The 14915-nt window shown below is 39.6% G+C and overlaps 1 protein-coding gene and 1 pseudogene across 2 annotated transcripts in view; one reads left to right on the top strand and one right to left on the bottom strand.

Annotated features, from left to right (window-relative positions):
- Positions 1-7233: 7233 nt before the first annotated feature.
- Positions 7234-8193, top strand: LOC307109365 (olfactory receptor 10Q1-like; the record flags this gene model as incomplete). Its single annotated transcript, XM_079788048.1, has 1 exon — positions 7234-8193. The coding sequence occupies one exon, from the start codon at positions 7234-7236 to the stop codon at positions 8191-8193; it is 960 nt and encodes a 319-aa protein (XP_079644174.1).
- Positions 8194-8959: 766 nt separating this feature from the next.
- The window catches only part of LOC307109364 (phosphatidylinositol 3-kinase regulatory subunit beta-like), a 6791-nt pseudogene continuing 835 nt past the window's right edge, over positions 8960-14915 (bottom strand). Inside the window, exons 2-3 of the transcript in view lie at positions 11089-11863; positions 8960-9109 (exon numbers count right to left, since the gene is read on the bottom strand). The product of the transcript in view is annotated as a phosphatidylinositol 3-kinase regulatory subunit beta-like (transcript). The remainder of the gene's footprint in view (positions 9110-11088; positions 11864-14915) is intronic.

The following is a 14915-nucleotide window of genomic DNA, read 5'->3' as shown; positions in this document are numbered from 1 at the left end:
ATGCTTAAACTACCCCTGTATTCCAGATGGAATTGGTGTGCAGACCACACTTTGAGAACTGTTACCCTAGAGCCGTGGTCGGCAAACTGCGGCTCGCGAACCACATGTGGCTCTTTGGCCCCTTGAGTGTGGCTCTTCCACAAAATACCACAGCCTGGGCGAGTCTATTTTGAAGAAGTGGCGTTAGAAGAAGTTTAAGTTTAAAAAATTTGGCTCTCAAAAGAAATTTCAATTGTTGTACTGTTGATATTTGGCTCTGTTGACTAATGAGTTTGCTGACCACTGCCGTGGAGCAGTGGTTCCAGGGCATTATTAAAAGACCAACAGCATCACCTGCAATTTTTCATAAATGTTAATTATAGGAACTCTTCCATCCAGACCTATAGAATCAGAAACTCTAGGAGTACAGCCCAGATATTTGTGCTTTAACAAGTCCTCCTGGTGATACTAAAACATTGAGAACCACCAGACTCATGCAACCTAGGAACACTAGCCAAAAATTTTAGTTCAGCTAACAATTGTTTGATCCTATAACATACTGTAGTGGTCATATTTTAAAAATCTCTTTTTATCAAGGACCAATAGTTTTCTCAGGGCATCTTTGTTACGAAAGCATTAGAAAGATTGAAAGAGACATGAAAAAATGGAAATAATATTGATCTAGCATTTTCCTTGAAAGTTTTAAAATCTCCTTTAATGTTGATATTCTGAAGACTCTCCATTACTCACCACCTAACAACTGTAGGAGCACATTGGGTCACATAGGTTTTTGAGACCATCAGAAGTATATAAAGGGGTTGGAGCCCTTATGTTCTCTTTTATTGCCACTAATTACAATAAAGCCCATGTTATCTGGAAAGACTTGTCATTTCTGTTTTCTAGAAGTTTGTACTGCATGATGAGGAGCTTCACCTAGATGAAGAAACCAAAGTGGAAAATTCATATGCTCAATGAACATTGACTTTTAGGAGGGTCAAATACCACACATCTCACTTTCAAGAGGATTTTATCTAGATTTATGGTTCAAAATTTCTCTAGAGTGCTAACAATGAATTTTGGTATATCATAAATACTACACATTCTGGGCTATTTTGTATAGATCACTGACCATAGGTAAATTTCACACTACCAAACAAGATAATTTGGTCCTTATAATTGCTGGTGAACATAATTATGTCACGTTTAAAGAATTATGGATATTGTAAAGTATCTAGTATTTATGAAGAAACTGTGGTTCTATTAATGGTAAGGAGAGATAGTGTGCTCTTAATCTCTGTGTGCACTTGCTTCATAGATGAGTTACCTATATTGTTCCTAAGTCAAAGGAAGGCTCTCTCAATTGACCACTGTAATAAAAAAATAGTCAAGTTAATGTGCGGTTGTTGTTGTTGCTATATATGTAGACTAGTACATAAAAACCTCTGATAATCCTTAGATGAAAGGTTTTCAAGAAATTACAGGATTAAAATAGAAAATAGAAATTCTGTTAGCAGGTTGAAAATAGAAATTCTGTTAGCAGAATCAGGGGTAAAACAGTACATGAAATTAAAGAGAAGTAAGTAAAAGAGGAGTAAATAAAACAACCTGGTTTTGGGTGAGAGTTAAAAATATAGTTATCATCATAGAAATTAGTAGGACTAGGGCAAGGTTCAGCAGAAAAGAAATATAAATATGACTGACAGGGGAAAGAGAAAGCTAAAAGTGATAAATGGGACATAAGTCCAATCTAAGGGAAAGGAAGTAGAAATTACAATATAGAGTTTTGAGGTTAGAAGGGACCATAAACATCATCTAATCCAATCATTTATGACACCTCCAATTTTCCTTAGTAGGCTCATTTTAGTGCACTTTAGGCCTTCTGTGAGCCCTGACTTGTCATGAACATTTCACTGGTTAGGTTTGCCAGAAGACAACATCCAGAGGTCCCTATCAGTATAAATAGGAATGAGGACACCATCCTGTGTCCCCAGACAGCAGTTTATCTGTGAGCATCACGTGGAAAGTTGCCTATTAATTGCCACAGTTGATCAACCCAGGAAATTTTTTCCAGATATGATTTTAGTTGGATTTGTTTTAAGAAAGACCATTGGGGAAATTTCTCCTCTTTGGGACCCATTATTTTAAGACATGCTATAGGCCACTAAATTGTCTGGCTAAGTCAGGCAAGAATGGCCTCAAGAGTAAAGGGGAGAATGCAAAAGATGAGCCTGGTCCTCCCATGCAATATTCTGGCATAGGATGATTTCTTACTATCCCTGTTTATTTTGTCCTAACCTAAGGAAGACATTCTAACATCGGACTCACTTCCTAAACCCCGGCGCACTTTCCCACCCACATCTAAATATTACGAGGACATCACCTACCAGCCACTTTTTATTTCTAGGGGATTGTGCACATCTGAAGCTCATGTATTCTTATTTCATTTCATCCTTGAAGAACAGGATACATAGGGCCAGAAAGCACGTCAGGAGAGCTCCCTTAATCATCTGCAGCAGAAACTTTTAGCATTTCCAAAAAAAATTTTTGTTTTGTCTGTATGAATTTTCTTTGATGGCTGGTAGAATGAAGTAAATTACAAAGAGGTAAGAAATCACCTTCAGATCTCTTTCAAAAATAAATTGGCTATTCTTTTCCTAGTTGATCTTAACTTACTGAGTATAATACTTCAGAGCAAGGGAAGTCAAACAAGACCTGAAGACCAAATTCAGACTCTTTCTGTATGGCTCTTGAGCTAAGAATGTGTTTTTACTATTAGAGAAAAGAATGGAGGAAGAAAGGTAGGATGGAAGGCAGGAAGAGAGGGAGGGATGAAGGGATGCATTAAAATTAAGGTCAAAGGATTTATTTTTCTGGCTACCCAAAAGTCTTCCCAAGGATATAAAAGTAAGTGTTTCCATTTTTTTTAACTGTATTTTTAATCCCCATTTTTTAAAAAAGCTATAATGATCACCATAAATTTGTTTTAAGATTACATGCCTTAAATTTGTCTTGTTACTATATTACATATATTGATGTTATATTTGTTTCACTATTGGGTTTTGAGTGTTCTAAGTAGTTATTGCTTGTATGGAAAAAACTTTTGTGTTTTATATAAAGTAAAAGCCCTTACATCCAAAGCAATTAGATCCAGTGCTTGATTGGTTAACTGAAGAGGCAGTTATAAGGAAATTAATTTTAAAATGTATGTAATCCTTAAAATCTTCATTTAACTTAAAACATATATTTGTACATTTTACCCCCAGCCTTCTGATATTTGGCCAAACATTTTCTGAGTGCTTTTTTTCTTTTTTTATATATGTGTTTATTTATTTCATAGAAATGAAGGGAGAGGGAGAGAGAGATAAAATCATTGATGAGAGGAAAACATCTATTAGCTGCCTCCTGCACACCCCGGATCAAGCCCACAGTCCAGGCATGTGCCCTGACTGGAAATTGAACTGTGACCTCTTGATTCATGGGATGATGCTCAACCAACTGATCCACATCAGCCAGGTCCGTGTGTGCTTTTTGTTGATGGATTATTGCAAACTGAATTGTTTCTTGCATGAACCATACTCACAAATCATTGCCTCAATTTGCAATATCAATGTCTTTAACATAAAATAAATATATAAAAACATTTGTGAAAAAATATATGCTATGTCATCTTTTTATGATTTTCCCCTCAAACATATATAGCAGTTATGCCCATCTTAGCAAATTTTTAGTAAGTTATTATTTGTTTGCAACTCACTTTTATCAAATATTTCTAAAACATTAACATTGATTGGCATTGAAAAAAATTCTTTTTCACATTTACAGTTCCACATTTCATACACTTTTATTAACTTTAATAATATCAAGAGTATCAACAAACACAATTGACTCGGTAAGCAGAAACCTCAACTGGAAGAAATATAAGAATCCAGATGTAGAGGAGTTCAGTGTAGGGTGGACACCCACAGTGTAGTTTACAGAGCAGGGGTCCTCAAACTTTTTAAACAGGGGCAAGTTCACTGTCCCTCAGACGGTTGGAGGGCCAGACTATAGTTTAAAAAAAAAACTATGAACAAATTCCTATGCACACTGCACATATCTTATTTTGAAGTAAAAAAACAAAACGGCAAAAACACCCGCATGAGGCCCGCGGGCCGTAGTTTCAGGACGCCTGTTATAGAGGGAAAGAAAACAAGGTGTTTAAATACAAATTAGTTAACTATTGGCCTTCTTAAAATGTTCATTGTTATTTCTAAAAACTTCTCATTTGGCTGCCTTATGGCTTTCATAGGAACAATTAGTTGTCTCATCTTTTTTGGTTGGGAATCATGGTTTATTTTATGTTCTAGAATTTCCAGAAAATGTTTGGATAAAAGGAGTAATAGTTTTTATATGACATTGTATTTTTTGCCTCTTAAAAAATCTTTGTTTTTTAACTCAATCTGAACAAAGATTTTGTATTTTAATAGAGGCATATGTCGATGTATATCGATTGTCCTAATTGATATGTTTTATCCTGCTTCTCACAATTGTCAGAGGGGAGGGGTCCTGAAGGACTGGGTAAGAAGGTGAAGAGATTAAGCAAGGAAAAGAAAAAAAAGGAAAGGAAAGGAAAGGAAAGGAAAGGAAAGGAAAGGAAAGGAAAGGAAAGGAAAGGAAAGGAAAGGAAAGGAAAGGAAAGGAAACAGGAAATAGGAAAAAGGAAAAAGGAAAAGGAAAAGCCCTCACAGACAGACGGCAGTATGGTGATCACCAGAGGGAAAGGTTGGTGGGTGGAGGTAAAAGAGAGTATAGGAGGGATAATTGGTGATGGAAGGATGCTTGACTTGAGGTGGTGGACACATAATACAATATACAGATGATGTATTTTAGAATTGTACACCTGAAACCTATATAATTTTGTTAACCAATGTCACCCCAATAAATTCAATATGAATAAATGAATAAAGACGATTTAAGCAAAGTTCTAAATTAAAAACTAAAATAATAATAATAATAAAAACAATAATAATAATAATAATAATAATAAAACAAATTATATGACTATTTTAGTCTGGCCAAAATAGTTATATAACTTAATTATTTTGATTATTTGGCTAGTGGCCTAGAATTTGATTTTTTAAAAATCTTTTTAAATAAAAAAATATATTTGTTTTTTCATGTTATCAACTAAGCTACCAAAGGGTACACAATTTTATTAGCCAATGTCATCTCATAAATTTAATAAAAAACAAAACAAAGATTTTTGTTCTATACAATTCCTTGTTCATTTTGTTCTTTTTTTAAACTATAACTTCATTCTTTTGTATTTTTTCTCTGTAATTTTTGGGAAAGACATATTTATATGATATACACTTGGAAAAATACATTCTGTTTGTGCTTAAAGTGATTAACATTAACTGTTCAGGAATATAAAAATTAAAAACTTGAAGTATCCACATTAAATAATAATTTGGTTTATACTGAATTATTATTTATGTAGTTTGAGGAAACTAGCACAATATATCCTATCTTGCCTTCCTATACCCATTTCTCATATTTTTATATAAGTTATGATTGTATATCTAGTTTAATATTAGCCCAACCGGCATGGCTCAGTGGTTGAGCATCAACCTATGAACCAGGAGGTCACAGTTAGCTTCCTGGTCAGGGCACATTCCCGGGTTGTGGGCTCAATCCCCAGTGCAAAGTGTGCAGGAGGCAGCAGATCAATGATTCTCTCTCATCAATAATGTTTCTATATCTCTATCCTTTTCCCTTCTCCTCTGAAATATATTTTTTTAAAATTATTTTCCATAATAAGTTTTTCAAGAATTCTATTTGAAATTTCTGTTCTTTTTAAAACAATATTTGAAATACTTATTTAGACATAACTGTGTTTTACTGTGTTTTAATTCTCACAACTTTCCTTTTGTATCACAAAATACCCAACAATTAATTTTTATTTTTATTATTTTAAAAAAAACTAATCATTTGAGTTATTGAGTTAATGTTTCAGCATGGATGTAGATGATATAATTCCAGAGCTATTACAATTTTTAAAAAAGTTTTTCATATTATAATACATGGATGACAACTGGGTTGGATAAAATCTCTTAATCAGGACTTGTTTTTCTTTAAAACATTTTGAATAGTGGTTCATCATCTCCTGGATTTTTTTTATCATAAAAAAACATTTTTTAAATACAAATCTATCAGAAAGTGGTGACTTTGTAAAAAATGGTTACTTTTCTTTTCTTTTTTATTTTCCCCTTCTAGGAAATTCCTAGTTTCCTCATCATCTTTCCTTATCTCAGCTAGCTCCACTCTTGTTTCTACCTTCCATATATCCAATGCTTACCTGTCAGTATATTTGAACTCTAAAATTTGGGTTGAAAATTGAAGTCTTACAGAAAATACTTCAGTAAGGGAAAATATATGTGGTATATGTCAAATATAAGTGGCACCTTGGAATAAAGATGTGTTCCCAGTCCTCTATGCAACCAAAACATCCAGAATAACATGAAGATTTTCATAATTCAAAATGTAATCTATAAAATAAATGTCTAAAAGAAGGAATTCTCATCATTTGCAGCAACCTGGATGGAATTGGAGAATATTATGCTAAGTGAAATAAGCCAGTCAAAGAAAGAAAAATACCACATGATCTCACTCATTTATGGATAATAAAGAACATTATAAACTGATGAACAAAAAGATAGATACAGAGACAGTAAAGCAACAAACAGACTTTCAAATTACAGGGGGAAAGTTAGGGAGAGGTGGGGGAGATAAGAAATCAAACGAAGGACTTGTATGCATGCATATAAGCATAAACAATGGACGCAAAACTCTGGGGGATGAGGGCATGTATGGGTGTGGGGTGGGGGTGGGGGGTATTGGTAAGATATGTACACATATAATACCTCAATAAATAAATAAATAAATAAATAAATAAATAAATAAATAAATAAATAAATAAAATAAATGTCTACAACAATATATGCATGAACCTTTTACAAAAGCAAAGAGCTGGCACCTATGGATGAATATTGAATGGCTGATGTTTCAAGTTATTTTAGATCTTTTTTTCTTCAGGAACATACATATGAATAATTCTAAGGATTATTATTCATAACTTTTATTACAATTAGATTCTCGATCATAATAAGGTAATTTCCATATCAGAAACAAAACTTAAAAATCTTTATTTTCCTCAGGCAATAGATAACTCAGCAAAGGAAGATTCAGCACTTTCTGTTCTCTTTTGCAAGAGACATGTTTGCGAGGAGCCCTGTCCTCAACCAGTCCGGCACCACGGAGTTTGTGTTCCGAGTATTCACTGCTGTCCCTGAATTTCAGGCTCTCCTCTTCCTCCTCTTCCTCCTCCTCTACCTGATGATCCTTTGTGGCAACACAGCCATCATCTGGGCGGTGTGCACACACAGCTCCCTGCGCACCCCAATGTATTTCTTCCTGTCCAACTTGTCCTTCATAGAGATCAGCTACACCACCGTGGTGGTGCCCTTGATGCTTTCCAACATCTTTGGAGCCAGGAAGCCCATTTCTCTGGCTGGCTGTGGGGCCCAAATGTTCTTTTTTCTCACTCTTGGTGGTGCTGACTGTTTTCTCTTGGCAATCATGGCATATGATCGCTATGTGGCCATCTGCCACCCACTGCACTACACCCTCATCATGACCCAGAAGCTGTGCATCCAGATGGTGGGCTGTGCCGTGGGTCTGGCGCTCTACCTGTCCCTGCAGCTCACATCCTTAATCTTCACCTTGCCCTTCTGTGGACGCCTCCGGGAAATCAACCACTTCCTCTGTGATGTGCCTCCGGTCCTGAGGCTGGCCTGCGCTGACATCCACGTGCACCAGGCCGTCCTCTATGTCGTGAGCATCCTCGTGCTGACTGTCCCCTTCATCCTTATTTCTGTCTCCTACATGTTCATCACCTTGGCCATCCTGCGCATCCGTTCTGCTGAGGGCCGCCGCCGGGCCTTCTCCACCTGCTCCTCCCACCTCACCGTGGTCTTGCTGCAGTATGGCTTCTGTGCCTTGGTCTACCTGCGTCCCCAATCTAGCTCTTCCGTGGATGAGGACCGCCAATTTGCCCTCATTTACACCTTTGTCACCCCCTTACTCAATCCCCTGATTTACACCCTTAGGAACAAGGATGTCAAAGATGCCCTGAAAAAGGCCATTAGTAGCAAAGGAACAGCTGAAGCTCTCTGAAGAGTTAGTAGAACTTGAAGGAGGTGCCTGAGCATGTGACAACAATGAAACTCTTATATACAAATGCCATAGTTACATTTATTTCCCCACAATTTTGATTCACATTAATTATCTTTTCCTAATACATGTAGTTGCTACAGTTTGCTCCCTCCTTTTTTTTTTTTTTTTAAGTTCTCTGAACTTTAAACCTCTGAAAACTGAACAGGAATACTATAGGCTGCTATTGTTCACTTAGCCCCAAACTAGAAATTTACATTTCCTCTGAAGCAATTTCATTACTTTTAAAGTTTCCTCCTGAGAAGTAATTGTATTAATTGAGTACTTGAACTCTGATTTGGATGAGAAATGTTCATAAAGATATTTCACTCAATCTAACATGTCTTATTCTTGTATTTGCCTTTAAAGGGTGACATATAACCATCTGGTCAATTTACCTGTTCCTTTCATTGAACCTCTTTTGCATGTAACAATGGTCCCAGTGTTCTGGTCTAATCTATGCTCTCACATTTAATGGAGGCATGTGCAAGTAAGTCAGGAATGGTGGAGCAGTCCATTTGCTCTCAGAATTAATATGTGTTGAGGTAAAATGCCAGATTTCTAACCTAAGACACCTAAGATGTCAGAAAACAAGACTGGGTCATCAAGTGTCATGGTCACACTTTCTAGAGATCATCCTGTGCATTAGTCAGGGATCTCCAGAGAAACAGAGCCAACAGGATGTCAGATGCAAAGGGAGAGATATATATTAAGGATTGGACTCATGTGATTATGGAGTCTGGCAAGTCAAAAATATCCAACCCAGGTAAGCAGGCTGGAAATTCCAGCAAGCATAAATGCTGCAGTCTTGAGTCCAAAGGCATTCTGGAAGAAAAATCCCATCCTTTCTTGGGTATCTTGTTTTTTTTTCTCTTGAGACCTAAAAGATAAGGCCCATGCACATTGTGTTGGTAAGCTGCTTTACATGAAGTCTACTGATTTATATGTTAATCACATCCAAAACCACCTTGACAGCAGCATTTTGACAAGTGTTTTACTAAACAACTGGGTACCATATATAGCCTAGCAAGTTGACATAAAATTAACCATCATAATCCACCCTTTGTCAGCTTGGCATCCATACTCATAAACCATATTTAAGGTCTAATCAAGACAATAACAAAGTCATCTGCCTAACCTGGTATAATTATACTATGTATAACTCAGAAAGTATTAACCCTATCCCCAGAAGAGGATGCAAAGTCCTTGGGTGATATTCACCCTTCTACTTTATGTTCTGTAACTTCAGTACTATGTTGTAGAGTTAAAAATACTTAAATACTATCATGCAAAGTCAATATATATTACTAGAGGCCCGGTGCACGAAATTCATGCACGGGGGTAGGTCCCCTCAGCCCGGCCTGCACCTTCTTGCAATCCAGGACCTTTCAGGGGATGTCCGACTGCCGGTGTAGGCCCGATTCCACAGATAAGGCCTAAACCAGCAGTTGGACATCCCTCTCAAAATCCGGGACCTCTGGCTCCTAATCGCTTGCCTGCCTGCCTGATTGCCCCTAACTGCTCTGCCTGCCTGCCTGATCACCCCTAACTGCTCACCTGGCTGCCTGATTTCGCCGCTAAAACTCAAGCTTCTTCTTTATTTTTAATATTTATATTTCTTCTTTATTTTTTATGTTAAAAGTCAGGCTTCTTGAGAACATGAGGCGTTTAACATTATTCCATATTCCTTACAGAGAGCTAAGCATGGTAAACACAGAAAATACTTAATACTTAGGGGCTTCTATACAAACACTTTCCAACCAGGAATGTTTAATAGGCAGTCTCTAAAAACTTGAACTGGAAAACCTAAGAGTAGAGTGCTCAGATTTCAGGCATCAGGTGCTATTAGCAGGATTTCTATCCCAATTAAACTCTAATTCTTAGCTCTCAACAGTCTGGACAAACTGCCCTTCACTGTCTCCAAAGTTTCTTATTCGTCACTATCCCATTTTCCTTTTTTTTTTTTTAGTTCAATGTTTTATATCCACATCAGTATTAATGTAGCATACAAAACCCACCTGCCAGCCTAGCTGGGCACGCAGGAGGGGGGTCCATGGCAGCATAGAAAACCGGGGTTCTTGTCCCAAAAGAGGAGAAAATGGGTTTACAGTCAAGGAAACAAAACCAGAGCCCAACATGAACAAGGAGAAGCCTTGAAACTGCATCGGGCAGAGGTGCTGTGGGCAGCGGTGCATCTCGGCTGGCCCAGCAGGACCTGCAGCAGCCTGGGTTCCTGGGAAGCCCGGGGTCAGATAGGGCCCAGCTCTTGAAGTTATTTTTAATGATTTTGCTTTTGGGGGAGGAGAGCTTCTGGGCAGCAGCTCCATGTGGGGGTAACCAGTGTGGGTTTCACTTCAGGATTTGGACTGGAAGTTGGGTGTGTTGGTTGGGACCCGCCCGGCCCCAAATGTCACAGCTGAGGTTCTTGGGAAGTGGCCCAGCAAAGTTCCCTCCTGCCTTCTTCCTGCCCTGACCCCAGATCTATGGCTTAAAAATCAGGGCACCAGGCTGGGGCTGAGCACCCCGGGGGCCTTTGTAAACATTGCAGGTCCAGACAGGGGGAGCTTGGGGGAACTGTAGGAACTGGTGGGGGCAGCCAGAGCCAGGGGAGGGCAGTGTCCATGGGGAAAGGGGGCATGGGGTGGAGGAGTTATGCTTCTCTAACAGAGACTTAGAGGTACAGAGACTAAGAGAGACAGAGAGGACAGAAATGGGGATAGAAAGAGTGACAGGAAGAGAAAGACTCAGAGAAAGCAAGAGAGAGATTGAGGCAGAGAAAGATTCACAAAGGGAGACGGACAGAAAGATGGAGTCCTGCTCTATATGTGTGTGTGGGGGGGGGGGGGGGGGGGCTCGCACGGGATGTGCCAGTGTGACAGTAAGTGCATCATTATATTGCACGAGGGAGGTATGCTGGTAATGCAGCACCAGCTCCTTCAGAGACCCCTAGAGTTCCGCAAAACCCAAGCCAGTGGCCGTGCGGTAGATGACACAGGGCTTGGTATCGCCGTCCACCACCACAGAGCAGGCATAGCAGCCCCGCTGGCTGCTCTCACGGATGAGGAAGGTACCATCCCGCTGGCCATTCAGCATTTCCTCAGCCTGCGTGCGGTGATCTTGCCCACATACCAGGTTTGCTCCTCATGGTGGGGGAGGTCATCCTCATCCTCCATCAGTGCATACTGGTCTTCAGTCTCCTGTTTGATTCCCAACCACTCGTTGATTTCCTTCTGCTGGACGCCTTTCTGGGTGAGCCATACCAGGTACTGGTCTCGGATCTTGCGCAGCTGCACGAGGTCTGCCTTCAGGCTGTGCATGCGCTTATCGATCTCCGGGTTGTCCCAGGCCTGTGTCCGCCGCTCCTGTTCCAGCTTCGAGCGGCTCTCATGGGTCTCGGCAATGCGAGACTTGAGCTGTTCTGAGTTCAGCAGGATCCTCTGCATCTCTTTTCATTGCCCTCACGCCGGAAGCGCTCCAGGTACTCCTTGCTGCACTTCTCTTGAGTCTGGCCCTGCTCTTCGAAGATCTTGATGGTTTCATGAAGGCTTCCATGGGGTGCTCTTCATCTGCAGTTCCTGGGAGGTGCGTGTGTACTCCTCGTAGAACTGGTCGTTCTCGCGGCTCTTGTCCTCCGCTTCAAACCAAGGTAACAAAGGAAACCTTTAATTCTGCTCTTCCTCGCAGCAAGGGAACAGCAAACCTCAAGAGAAATAATTTCCCGCCAGAATTCACATCCAAATACTGCGAGACTGAGGACTCTAGGGCTGACTATTTACATGCACAAAAACAGGCTCACGTTCTAGCCACAGGAGCCCAGGCATCCTCCACAATCCCACAATCCTCTGGTCGCACACTTCCAGTTTTTCTAGCTCCTCCTTAAGTGGTGTTTCCTTCAGTCGTGTTGCAAGTCCAGGGCCTCTAGTTGGAGAGGATTTTTCTGTTCTTTGACGTTGATAGCTGTTTACTATTTGAAATCAGTGAAGTTTCGGGAGCACTGCCGCTGCCATGAACATGTCACTCCCAAGCACATTCATGAAACAACCGCCCCTTCAGTCCACAGCTGGCACCCTCCTGGTTCGCAATGAGAAAGGTACTGTGCTGAGCCGTTTTCCAATTGGATCTTCCTCTTCCTTCCCCAGCACACTCCAAACCTACTCCAGGCCCACCACCCTAACCCTGCAGACCCTTAAGACCTTGCCCTCTATTTCTTAACTTTCCTTCATCAAACGCGCACCCTATTGTGTTGCCTTGGGCACCCCTAACCACTCCCTGGGGGGCGGGGCCAGTCTGGGCAAGGGGTGGTGGTGTTCTGGTCTCTGGTCTTTCTGGTCATTAAGGTAGCTGGCTTGATAGATAGATAGATAGATAGATAGATAGATAGATAGATAGATAGATAGATAGATAGATAGATGTTATACAGTAGGAGGATAAGAGAGGGAACAAAACATATACTATAAATATTTCTCTCTTTTCCGTGTCCAGCGTGGCTAGAGAGCGGTCCAGTTCTTGAGTAGGGGCAGCTGGGGATTGAGAAAATGAAAGAAAGAGACAGACACAGAGATAGAAGGTAAAAGCTGGGGCCCGATGGGTCAGCTATCCTCTGATGGAGAGACAGAGACCCAGAGCTGATACAGCACGTTTATTTTATAGTCTTATTATAACAAGATTAACATGTATACAAATGTTCTTGTTTTGGCAACACGTTCTGCACCTCCCACAGCCCATTAGCTACCTAGGAAGGAATTAGGGAGGGCTACAAGGTCAGGCTTAACAATGCTAGGAGACTTCTGCCCTCCAGGCTGGGACTTGTTTGTGACCTTGCCACAGGTCAGCCCAAGGCTTGACCCCAGAGCCGCTCCCTACAATATACATACATACAAATATTTTTATAAAAATGAAGAAATACATGTAATATTTACAGTCTTCATTTCTGCAACTGCTCATATGGTCAAAACTGTATTTATAATCCCTTTTTCCAATGTCCATTCCATATTCTCTTTGTCCTCAGTTAAGTTTCACAGCTTATTATGGTTCTTTGCCTGGTGGTGTGACCCAATTCTTCATTCCTTAAGGGTACAGGATTTTAATAGTCTTCAAAGGACCATTCACCAATTCTGTTGAGTCAGATGGCTTCAGGATGGTGAATATGCTAAGACCAGTGAATTTCATGAGTATGGACTCATTTATGTACTTCATTTGCTATGAAGCGAGTTCCTTAAGCATAAATAGTGCTTTATGGAATACCATGACTAACAAAACATTCTGTAAGTCTGTAGTTTTGGCAGAAGCTTTGTGTGCAGGGAAGGTAAAACTACATCCAGGGTAAGTGCAATTATGCATTCTGTAAGATGAATCTAAGCTAAAAACTCCACTGATTACATGGCATCCATAAGCACCTATTCTGACTGGAGAACTACAGTGATTTTTGGATGTCTGGAATTAGTGTCAGTTCAGAACCAGTCAAACACCAATCTAGATGTTACTGCTCAACCCTGCCTGGCTGTTGGCATCTGACTATACTGCACCCACATGCGAGCGTGTGCGCATGTGCGCGCGCGCACACACACACACACACACACACACCAAAGAGCTACATTAATCACTCTAGACCCACACAGAGGACTGTCTTTGAATAAATGGGGCACATGGGAGCATATATTCACTCACAAACTTATAAAAATTTATATACACATGACCAACCAATATTTTTTCAAGGAATAAGCAAATTTGCTAAGACCTACTGGGTATATCAGTTAATAATGCGGATTTTTTTCAATAGATAGAGTTACACATATGTTGATATATATGCGATTTGATATGTATGCTATTTTGTTGTATTGACAGCAAGCTTCAAAACTTCATATGTCAAATTTGCTGAAGGTGTTAACATCATAGAATATTTTTACACTTAAAAATGTCAAATTTCATGCCCCAAAAAAAGAGCATTTGCGGGAAGTTTTAATTTATTACTTTATTTTGAAGAAAAAGTTATCATATACTTCAGGAAGCTTATGGTGAACATACTCCATCTCAAGATACTTGTGAACGCTGATTTCGATGTGAAAGACAAAGAACGTCCAGGTCAACAAAAAAAGTTTGAAGACCAACAATTACAAGCATTATTGGATGAAAATGTGTGTCAAACTCAAAAACAACTTGAAGAAAGATTAAACGTTGCTCAGCAAACAATTTCTGATTGTTTACAAGCAATGGGAAAGATTTTAAAGGAAGGAAAATGGGTGCCACATCAACTGAACGAAAGACAAATAAAAAACCGAAAAGTTATCAGTAAAATGTTGCTTCAATGACACAAAAGAAAGTCTTTTTTTTGCATTGAATTGTGACTGGCAATAAAAAGTGGATTTATTTTGAGAATCCCAAATGCACAAAATCTTGGGTTGATCCAGGTCAACCATCAATATCGACTGCAAGTCCAAATCGCTTCAGAAAGAAGACAATGCTCTGTGTTTGGTGGGATCAGAAAGGTGTGGTGTATTATGAGCTTCTAAAACCAGGTGAAACCACTAATACTGATCACTACTGACAACAAATAATCAATCTGAACCAAGATTTGATCATAAAGTGACCAGAATGTGCCAGAAGACAAGGCAAAGTAATTTTGCTTCATGATGACACACCATCACACTCTTCAAAACCACTTAAAGACACGTTAAAAGATCTTGCCT

The sequence above is a fragment of the Cnephaeus nilssonii genome (genome assembly GCF_951640355.1).
Source record: "Cnephaeus nilssonii genome assembly, chromosome: 13".
In the NCBI taxonomy this organism is placed as follows: domain Eukaryota; kingdom Metazoa; phylum Chordata; class Mammalia; order Chiroptera; family Vespertilionidae; genus Cnephaeus; species Cnephaeus nilssonii.
This window is presented reverse-complemented; position numbering and strand designations above follow the sequence as displayed.